The sequence below is a fragment of the Myotis davidii genome, unplaced genomic scaffold, assembly GCF_000327345.1.
Source record: "Myotis davidii unplaced genomic scaffold, ASM32734v1 scaffold1509, whole genome shotgun sequence".
NCBI classification, from domain to species: Eukaryota; Metazoa; Chordata; class Mammalia; order Chiroptera; family Vespertilionidae; genus Myotis; species Myotis davidii.
In genome coordinates, this window is record NW_006299480.1 from 333620 (window position 1) to 343834 (window position 10215).

General features: G+C 66.0%; 2 protein-coding genes across 2 annotated transcripts in view; one reads left to right on the forward strand and one right to left on the reverse strand.

Moving 5' to 3' along the window:
• Positions 1-4033, forward strand: part of BOP1 (block of proliferation 1) — a 36310-nt gene extending 32277 nt beyond the window's left edge. Inside the window, exons 4-16 of the mRNA XM_015571376.1 lie at positions 1157-1311; positions 1384-1501; positions 1575-1676; positions 1745-1957; positions 2031-2192; positions 2273-2353; positions 2421-2490; positions 2570-2702; positions 2784-2964; positions 3052-3340; positions 3423-3507; positions 3626-3733; positions 3812-4033. Of these exons, the coding sequence (XP_015426862.1) occupies positions 1157-1311; positions 1384-1501; positions 1575-1676; positions 1745-1957; positions 2031-2192; positions 2273-2353; positions 2421-2490; positions 2570-2702; positions 2784-2964; positions 3052-3340; positions 3423-3507; positions 3626-3733; positions 3812-3965 (1851 nt within the window). The 3' untranslated portion in view covers positions 3966-4033. The remainder of the gene's footprint in view (positions 1-1156; positions 1312-1383; positions 1502-1574; positions 1677-1744; positions 1958-2030; positions 2193-2272; positions 2354-2420; positions 2491-2569; positions 2703-2783; positions 2965-3051; positions 3341-3422; positions 3508-3625; positions 3734-3811) is intronic.
• Positions 4034-4157: 124 nt separating this feature from the next.
• Positions 4158-10215, reverse strand: part of MROH1 (maestro heat like repeat family member 1) — a 35446-nt gene continuing 29388 nt past the window's right edge. The window contains exons 34-44 of the mRNA XM_006775165.2: positions 10203-10212; positions 9521-9717; positions 7279-7416; positions 6762-6876; positions 6220-6366; positions 5844-6032; positions 5368-5523; positions 5161-5295; positions 4976-5078; positions 4842-4907; positions 4158-4395 (exon numbers count right to left, since the gene is read on the reverse strand). Of these exons, the coding sequence (XP_006775228.1) occupies positions 4310-4395; positions 4842-4907; positions 4976-5078; positions 5161-5295; positions 5368-5523; positions 5844-6032; positions 6220-6366; positions 6762-6876; positions 7279-7416; positions 9521-9717; positions 10203-10212 (1342 nt within the window). The 3' untranslated portion in view covers positions 4158-4309. The remainder of the gene's footprint in view (positions 4396-4841; positions 4908-4975; positions 5079-5160; positions 5296-5367; positions 5524-5843; positions 6033-6219; positions 6367-6761; positions 6877-7278; positions 7417-9520; positions 9718-10202; positions 10213-10215) is intronic.

Sequence of the window (10215 nt, forward strand, 5' to 3'; positions counted from 1 at the left end):
GGAGGGTCAAAGGGGGACCCACGACCCCAGCCTTTTCCTCTGGCCCCCGGCGCCCGGCCACACCCTGTCTGCCTCTCCCTCCCATGTACACTTGGGCCTTTTGTGCCAGGAGTGCGGGGGCGGGGGGGGGCACAGAGGATTATTGAGGAGCTACAGTTCAGCCCCAGTTCCTGCAACGCCCCCTAACGTTTACACGTGGGGTCCCCTGGTGGCACACAGCCTCCTCTGCACCTGCCCCCACCTGGCATCAGCTGTACCCTCCAGGTCTGGCACAGCTGTGTCTTCTCCCTGGAAACCACCCCCTTTCCTGGCTCAGGCCTCTCTGGAGAAGCCTCCAAATGCCCCTCCACACCCCCTGCCCCTAGATCTGCCCCCCCCCCCATCTGTCCAGTTCAGAAATGGCTGTGCACTGGAGGCCCCACCCTGTGCAGAGAAGGAAGGCGCTCCTGGCACTGAGCGGGCACACGGGTGCCCGTGCTGGGAGTGCTAAGGCCAGTGGGCAGGTGCAGAGGGTTCTGTCCTGCAAAGGCCTGGGCTCCCAGCTGGGCTCACTCTCCTCCGGGCCCCTCCCCCTGTGGCTACTGTTGCAGGAAGCGGCGCCTGGGCAGCAGTCTCGGTGCTGGGTGGAGGGAGGGTGGTGGCTGGCAGGGGCCTCGACCAGGAATGTGTGTCCAGGAATGCGGCTGCTCTGCCCATAGGGGGTGGCGGACAGGATGGGGGTAACTGGGGGGTCTTTGCATGCCTTTAGGCAGCATGCAGTGGCCTCTGCCTCCCCTTGGAGGGCTTGGCGGGGTCTTCCCTGCCTGTGGCTGCCCATTTTTGCTTAAGGCCCTGCCAGGGGAGGGAGCCCACGCGATGAGCTCACCCTTGTCTGTGGCTCCAGAGCCTTGGCCAGGGAATCCGGGGGGGCTCAGGGTCGGCACCACTTCAGTGGAAAATGTGAGGTGCAGCTCCGGAGCCTCTGGGCTGAAGGGGGGCAGCCTGGCCCCTGTGCCACGTCACGCCCAGGGCAGGCACGTGTCGGGGTGCCTGGTCCTGCCTTGAGGCCTGTCCCCTGGCTCTCGCCCCCCCCACCCCCCGTCTCTGAGGGGCTTGAAAAGGGCGGGGGAAGTGGCACGATGGCTTTGCAGTGCTGACCTGCTGCCTGCTGCCCTAGGACGTGCGGAACACGGTGGGCAACGTGCCCCTGCAGTGGTACGATGACTTCCCACACGTGGGCTATGACCTGGATGGCAGGCGCATCTATAAGCCCGTGCGAACCCGCGATGAGCTGGACCAGTTTCTGGATAAGATGGATGACCCTGATTACTGGTGAGCCTGGGGGGCAGGATGGGTAATGAGGGATGGGGGCTGGGAGCTGGGCTCTGATGGGTGGTCCCCCAGGCGCACAGTGCAGGACCGGATGACGGGGCACGACGTGCGGCTGACAGATGAGCAGGTGGCCCTGGTACAGCGGCTGCAGAGGGGCCAGTTTGGGGATGCGAGCTTTGACCCGTATGAGGTAGGTGGCTGTGGCTGGCCCCGGGGCTGGGACACTGCAGGGACCTGGCCACAGCCTGTGCTCGTCTCCCCAGCCGGCTGTGGACTTCTTCAGTGGGGACCTCATGATCCACCCTGTGACCAACCGCCCCGCCGACAAGCGCAGCTTCATCCCGTCCCTGGTGGAGAAGGAAAAGGTGGGTGCCCTCCTCCAGGTGCGGCCACACTGCCTGCCCTGCCCTGCCCTGACCACATCTGTCTGCAGGTGTCGCGCATGGTGCACGCGATCAAGATGGGCTGGATCCAGCCTCGCCGGCCCCGTGACCCTGCCCCCAGCTTCTATGACCTATGGGCTCAGGAGGACCCCAATGCCGTGCTGGGACGTCACAAGATGCATGTGCCGGCGCCCAAGCTGGCCCTACCGGGCCATGCCGAGTCCTACAACCCGCCCCCCGAATACCTGCCCAGCGAGGAGGAGGTGGGTCTGGCTCAGGTGGGGTTTGTGTGTCCTGGGCCCTGGCCCCAGCTCACCCCCCTCTCTGTGTCCACAGAGCCTGGCCTGGGAGCAGCAGGAGCCCAGTGAGCGGAAGCTCAACTTCCTGCCACGCAAGTTCCCAAGCCTCCGAGCCGTGCCCGCCTATGGCCGCTTCATCCATGAGCGCTTTGAGCGCTGCCTGGATCTCTATCTGTGCCCGCGGCAGCGCAAGATGAGGGTACACGGCGGCAGGATTCTTGGGTGGGGGCGTCTGGGGAGGGGAGGGACACAAGATGACCGCGTGCTTCCCTGCCTCAGGTGAATGTGGACCCTGAAGACCTCATCCCCAAACTGCCTCGCCCCCGGGACCTGCAGCCTTTCCCCACATGCCAGGCCCTGGTAAGCAGGGGGCGGGGGGAGCACACTCCTGGGAGCTGTCCATGTCCTCACTGCCCCTTCTCTGCAGGTCTACAGGGGCCACAACGACCTCGTCCGCTGCCTGAGTGTCTCCCCAGGGGGCCAGTGGCTGGCTTCAGGTGGGCCTAAAGTGGGGGAACCCCAACATGGGGGCCTGGTTGGGAGGGTGGGTGCTGAGGGCCTATCTGCTGTGTCCAGGCTCAGATGATGGCTCCGTGCGGCTCTGGGAGGTAGCTACTGCCCGCTGCATGAGGACTGTGCCCGTGGGGGGCGTGGTGAAGAGTGTGTCGTGGAACCCCAACCCCACCATCTGCCTGGTGGCCGTGGCTGTGTAAGTGCGAGGCTGGGTGGGGAAAGGGGGTGGGCAGCAGGGACTGCCTGTCTGAGTGGCCACACTCGGCTCTGCCTGCAGGGAGGACACGGTGCTGCTGTTGAACCCAGCCCTGGGGGACCGGCTGGTAGTGGGCAGCACGGACCAGCTGCTGGGCACCTTCACCCCACCTGAGGAACCTGCCCTGCAGCCCGCCCGCTGGCTGGAAGCCTCAGAGGAGGAGCGCCAGGGGGGCTTGAGGCTGCGCATCTGCCACAGCCACGTGTGGGGCATGGGAGGATGAGGGGCGTGGGGTGTGGGGTTGTGGGGGGCAGAGGAGGGCCTGCTCAGCCAACCTCACCTCCTGCAGCCGGTGACCCAGGTGACCTGGCATGGGCGTGGGGACTACATGGCCGTGGTGCTGGCCACCCAGGGCCACACCCAAGTGCTGATCCACCAGCTGAGCCGCCGCCGCAGCCAGAGCCCCTTCCGCCGCAGCCACGGGCAGGTACAGCGCGTGGCCTTCCACCCCGTCCGGCCCTTCCTGCTGGTGGCCTCCCAGCGCAGCGTCCGCTTGTACCACCTGCTGCGCCAGGAGCTCACCAAGAAGCTGATGCCCAACTGCAAGTGGGTGTCCAGCATGGCTGTGCACCCTGCAGGTGAGGGGTGTGGGGCATGGGGGACGCACCCTTTGGGTGGCATGACCAGGCACCAGGTTCCCACCTCCATGTCTGCTCCCAGGTGACAACCTCATCTGCGGCAGCTACGACAGCAAGCTGGTGTGGTTTGACCTGGACCTTTCCACCAAGCCTTACCGAGTGCTGAGGTGAGGCCCTGTGCTCGCGTGTGCGTGTGTATGCGTGCATGAGCGGGAGGCTGTCATCCGCTGGGCCGTCCCCCACACCCCCTTCCCTGGCCTGCCCTCAATCAGGTCCCCTTTCCAGGCACCACAAGAAGGCCCTGCGGGCAGTGGCCTTCCACCCCCGGTATCCGCTCTTTGCATCCGGCTCTGACGACGGCAGTGTCATTGTCTGCCATGGGATGGTGTACAAGTGAGTGCTGACGACGGTCTCCCCAGGGGACTGCCCCCCAGGGGACTGCCCCTGTCTGAACCCTCCCCTCTCCCACAGTGACCTGCTGCAGAACCCCCTGCTGGTGCCGGTGAAGGTGCTGAGGGGACACACGCTGACCCGAGACCTGGGCGTGCTGGATGTTGCTTTCCACCCCACCCAGCCGTGGGTCTTCTCCGCAGGGGCCGATGGCACCATCCGCCTCTTCTCCTAGAAGCCCTGCCGGTGCCGGTTCCACCCGGCACCAGCTCAGAACCCTCAATAGAGATGCTTCTCCCCGGACCGGTGGTGTGGCCTTGCATTTGAGTTCCTGACTAGCGACCCCCACGCCTCACACAGTCTTCCCAGGGGGGGACCAGCTGGCCTGTCCCACAAGGAAAAGCCACACATCGCACCCCTGGTCACCTGCTGAGGCGTGAACAGCTTTATTGGAAGCGGGGGGCGGGGCGGGGGGTGCACAGACTGCCCGCCCTGCTTGGTCCCGTGTGGCCGGGGCAGGCGCTCTGAGGCCCAGGCCAGCCCTGGCGGTGCTGCTTGTCGGGGCAGCACGCCGGAGCCTCAGGCGAACTTCACCAGGCGGCCCAGAGTCTCCGCAGCTTTCACTCGCACCTTGGGGGCTGGGTCCTTGAGTAGGAGCTGCAGGGCTGGGGGACAGGGAGCTACATTGGGGCGCCTCCGTGGCCCTTCAAGAACTGACTCTGAGCCAGGGACCCACTCAGGCAGTGCTAGGACTTGTCCCACCCCCTTCCTGGCGCAGGACCCCATGGAGCCCTCCCCACCCGGTGCGTGGGGCCACCCGCCTACCACCCTCCTAAGACAAGCCTCTGCTGGGAGGGATCAGGAGCCAACGGAAAGATAGTTTTTCCTTTTTTAGTGTTTTTTAAGCTCTTTTGGAACAGTTAAGAAGTTTCCGTGAATTACTAGAGACGATGAGGTCACCAGTGACAGGGAAAAAATCCTTGAAATCCAGGAAAATCACTTAGTCCCCCCTGGTGCCCACAGGGTCAGTGGGAGCCCTGTGCAGCCAGACAGGTGGGGGTGGCAGGGGGCCCCTGGGCCCTAACCTGGCGGGGGAGGGGGTGCTGCTCACCGGCAGTGAGCTGTTCCAGGTCCACCTGCGACTGCTGCTGGGGCTCCACATGCAGCACCAGGAACCCTGTGGGCAGGGGCTGGGGTCAGGGGGAGGAGCAGGCTCTGGGGAGGGGCAGAGAGGACGACACCCACCTGTGAGCATGGGGGCAGCCGCTCGGACGTCCTCCCAGCTGCTCTTGAAGTAGAACAGGCTGGTGCTCACCAGGCGGCCCAGCAGGTCCGGGAAGTAGCACATCTGCAGAGGCCGGCCAGCCAGTCAGGCGCACCCCACACGGTCACACCCACGCAGTTCACACCTCCCACCCCCACCCCCTCACCAGGTGCTTGCAGGCGGCATTGAGGAACTCCCCAAAGTGCAGGCCATGGCCGTCCTGCAGGTGCTTCTGGAAGACGTCGGCCAGCTCCTCACACTCCAGGTTGGGGCCGCACATGCGCAGGGCAAACCTGCAGGCCTGCGGGGCAGCACTCAGTGTCCTGCCCATCCCAGCCCCACCTGGCTCTCCCCTCCCCTGCCGGCCACTCACAGCAGCCACAGAGGCCTGGGGGTCCCGCAGATGCAGCAGCAGGGGCACCAGCCCCCCCACCACCTGCTCCAGGAAGACGTCCTCACAGGACCCATGGCAGGCCTTGTTGAGGTGCCCAAAGAGGCGAATGGACACAGAGCGGAACTCCATCTTCTCCTGCGGGGACATAGGTGTCACCCCCGGGCACTCTCAGCCCTGCCAACCACAGCACCGAGCCCTGGGCCCTTCCCCTCCACATCCTTGTCCTTGTGCTGTGGGTGCTGCCCGGCTGCCAGGGGCCTGACGGGCGGACACCGGGAGCAGAGGTGGGGCCATGCCAGCAGAACATAGGGCCTCCCAGGCCACATCCACGCTCTGGGAGGGAGCCAGGGTGACCCAGGGAGCAGGTGGGGCAGGAGATGAAGCTCAAGAGGCAGGAGGGCCGGGAGCAGGTGCCTGGCTGGGAGTGGGTTCCCTCCCCGTCCCCGCCCACCTACACTGTCGAAGAAGGGCCGGATACGGATGGCCGTGTGCAGCAGCACCGCGCGCAGGTCCTCGGGCTCCACCAGGCCCAGCAGCTTGGCCAGGCCTGCCATGGCCTCCAGGGCCACCAGGCTGTGCGGGCCGTCCCCGTCGTCCAGCCCGCTGATCATGGCTGTCAGGAGCTGGGGGCCGTGGGCCCGCACCTGGGGACGCCCTGCACTCAGCTGTGTCCCCAGGTCACCAAGCCCCGAGGCCTGTCACACAGTTCACAGAATCTCTAGACCCCGTGCACCAGGCAGTCTCCACACACACCCCCCACATCTGCCTGGGTCTCCCGGACCACAGCTCCACTGTCCCTCAGTCGACCCCAGGGGCTGGCGGGCAACTCACCTTATCGGGGGAGCCGGAGGCGAGGTTGGCCAGGCCGCGGAGCACCAGCCGCCGCACACTGGCACACGGGTCCTTCTGCCGGGCGGCCAGGTTGTCCAGCAGCGACTCCAGGAGCATCAGGTCATTCACTACATTGCTGGTGAGCAGCTGGAGGCAGGGGAGCGTGACCTCTTCCCAGGGCCTCACTCCCTGGCCTGACCCTTCAGGGCTGCACCAAGCACCCAACAGCTCCCTCCCCAACGCTCCCCAGTACACTGGGCAGCCGAGTCCCAGGCCACTGTGAGATGGATGCTGCAAAGGTCAGCTAAGGGCCAAGCTAGGCTAAAGGCCTCCCCTTGTCCTCCTGCCCACCTTCTGGCTCCAGCCCACCCGGCCCCATGGCGTGGCCTGGGCAAGTTGTCAGCACTGTTGGTGCTACTGGCACAGAGCAGGGGTGGCACCAGGCGTGGCCCTGCGGGCTGGGCAAAGCCAGGTCAGTGCCAGCCTGTGGGGGCTGCCCTCCCTACAGGGCCCTGGTAGCCATCAGAGCAAGCAGCACCTACCTCGGCCAGGAAGGCTGTGGAGGTGACCCTCTGGGCCTCGTACACACTGCTCTGTGCGCCCAGCAGCGCCTTCATCACCAGGGGCAGCCGGGGGCCTGCAAACTTTGCCATGGCACTGGGGGAGGAGGCCATGCCATGCAACGGTGGGGTTGGGCCAACCCGGAGCCCATCCTAGGCCAACTCTCCCATGGAATGGGGGAGGCCTCTTCCACATCAGAGCCCTCGGTCCCATGAACCTGTGCCCCCTGCCAGGTTCTTCCTACCCTCCCACTCAGACATGCCCCTCCTAGCCACCTCACCAGGCTCCATGGGGGCTCCTCTCCCCAACCTGATGTGCACAGCTGTCTTTATGCTTCCCCATCCCCACCCCCACCCCGCACGGGTGCAGCCCTCAGGGGTACCTGCTCTCAGGCTGAGCACTCAGGAAGCTCTACCACTAGGGGGCCTCACGGGTGCCTCCCTGTGGGTCCCAGGGCCCCTAGCCATTGCCTCAACAGGGGCTGCCCACAGTGCTCACCTGGCTAGCCGGGCCACTCCATCCTCATGCCCTGCGGAGGTGCTCAGCAGTTCCCAGGCTCCCTCCAGCTCCACACGCTGCACCACGTCCTCGCTGCCGCCCCGCAGCAGCACGGCCCGCAGAGCATCCACTGCAGTGCTGGGGGGACAGGCAGCTGCACTCAGCCTGCACCCACACACGTATACAAGTCCCAGGGCTGTGCAGCCCACACCCCGCCAGCTCCCCCTCCCCACTAGGCACAGCCAGGCGGCTCAGGTCCTCAGTGAAAACTGCTGCCCCCCACTCCTGAGCCTGGACCCTCAGAGTTGTTCCTGCACCTCAAGCCTTGTCTTTCCCATGTGCACAGCCTTCCCCCTCAGGGGCCCCCACATCCTGCAGGAAGGGGCAACAGTTAGAGCCCAGTCCACTCCCAGGTATCAGCTGGGCTGCTGTGCAAGTGATGGAGAGAACCTGCTTGCTCTGAGGACACATGGCCGCCAGGAGCCGGAGCAGCTCCTAGGAAATGCCCAGTGCTGTCCACCCGCTTGGCCAGTCGGCAGATGGTAGGTGTGGGCCTTACCTGCTGTCCCAACCAGAGCCCCGCAGGAGGGACAGGCCCACAGGGCCCGGCTGGAATCTACTGTCGTCCCTCTTGCTGGGATAAGCCCCCAGCTCAGGCAGAAGCGTTCAGTTCAGGGTCGGGGGAGAGCAGGGGGCCTGCACCTGCAGAGCCTCCCAGTAAAGCCTGTGATCCACAGGCAGCTTGGCAGGGTCCTCAGAACCACACAGGGAGCCCCTCCTCCCACTCTGACCCCTCCCCTGCACAGTGGTCCCTCACACTGGCCCGCGGAGGTGTGTCTAAGAGGCACCCTCCCTGGGAGCTCCTGGCCTAAGGGCAGGCACCCACCCAGGGGCCAGCGGAGAGAAAGCACTGGAAGGCGACTCCTGCTCTCCCCTTTGCTGTCCCTGGAGCCTGGAGTCCAGTGGAGCCCAGTCATGGGTGGGGCCTCCCTCACCGGCCACCAGGGTCACTGGGCAGACGCAGGGCCAGCCCCTCACCCTGCTCCAGGCTGAGACCAGCGCTCTGGGCAGCTCTCGGCTGCAACAAATGAAGGCGTCGGTCTGGCCTGGGAGGATGTGGACAATTTCAGGGAGGGTGCCTCCCTGCCGGTGCCTGCTGCCCGGAATTTCTGTGGATGTGGCATTTGCAAGGGTCTGACTCCCAGGCTGACAGCCTCCATCAGAGCCAAGACCTGTGCCTGGCTCTGCTCCTGTCCCAGCTCAGGGGTGGCAGCCCAGGGGCCCCTGGGGTGGGGTGTGTGGCCTGCAGCCTGCAGCCCCCACAGCTCCCAGCCGTGGGGCAGCGTCCGGCGTGCCAGGCCCTGAGCTCGCTGGGTTAGTGTCCTCTGGTCCGTTCACATTTTCCACTTGGCCTTGCTGAGCTGGGCAGGCCCTGGCACACAGCCTCTGCGAGGCTTTACGAGCTGGTCCTGTGGCAGAGCAGCCTGCAGTGGGGGCAGGGTGGTGACACTGTTCCCGTGCGCCCCAGCCAAGGGGCACATCCAACCCGACACCTGGGACGCATAAGGAGGTGGCCCGGGCTCCCGGCCACTCAGCTCCGTGCTCACCTTGTGGCCCAAGGTAGCTGTTTGGAGCCCTGAGGGGCCACTGTGTTGGGCCTGGTAGTGGCCTCAGGGACCAAGACGGGCAGGCAGACACCCAGACTGCTGAGCTCAGTGACCCACCCTCAGCGAGCAGCCTGACCTCGCCTGTGCCCAGTCTCCTGCCAGGGCCAACGCCTTCTCGGCAGAGACCACAGGACCCGCGGCCCATGCAAGGGGGTGGGAAGCGGCTGCACAAGCTGAAGCTGGGGGCAGCCAGGCTCCTGCAGAGCTTCTGCTGGAGGGGGGTGGGGGGCGGAGGACGGGGCTGAAAAGGCTGTGCTGGAGGAGTGGCTTCCTGCAGGCCCCACAGCACCCCAAACCCTTCCCGAAGGAGGCGCCCTCTGCACCTGCCTGCCGGTCCCCAGGGACTGCAGCGCATCCCAGACAGTCCCCATCCCAAGCTTTTCCGAGGAGAGGAGGAGGGACAGCCTGGAAGCTGCATTCCCAGGACAGTGTGTCACCAGGGAGACACGGCTCCCAGGCACAAGCTCTCCCCCGCGGCCTGGCGCGCGCACACACCAGGGCACCCCAGTGCGGCGCGCTCACCATGCGCTCTGTGCTCACAGGAAGCGCTTGGGCAGGAGCTGAGGACCTGTTACCTGCAGGGATCGAGGGTCCTGGAGGCCAGCGCTGAGCTGCTGGCCCTCCGCTCCTTGGCCTGCAGGTTCCGGGGCAGCTGGACGCCCACCGTGCAGCTGACACGCAGCAGCAGCCCAGCAAACAGCTGGGGGTAGAGCTCGGTCACCGCAGGCCCAGACGCCGGAGCAGACATGACCTCGTGCAGCGCGCAGGTGGCCTGGGGACAGCGGCCACCTCAGGCTCACCCTCCCTTTGGGCCCCATATAACGAGTGGAGGGTGGCCACTACAAAGGCTGGGGCCTGACGCCTAGGACCCAGACTAGCCCACCAGAGGTCGGGGGTGTGCGGGGACCCAAGGGCTGCCCAGCTGGGCCCTTGGGGTGGGAGGAGGCTCAGGAGCCGTGTGCCCACCCGGGCACGGCCCCCCGACCATCTGCTCTTGACTCCTCAGCAGAGAAGAGGGAACTCACAGCTGCTTTACTGTTGAAATCGCTGCCCAGCCAGGTTTGTTTTTTCCGAAGGATGAAACAGAGTGGTCTCCCTTGGGGACCAACACCTGTGGGGTCTTTACGAGGCTGGGCTCTGCTTGCTGGCTCTGGGGCCCCAGGCAGCTGCCAGGTGCCTTGGCGGGCGGTGCCCAGACCACCTGTGGGTCAGCCCACCAGTGAGCCAGGGAGGAGCAGGGAGCGGGCGGGCACTCACCGCCAGGGGCAGC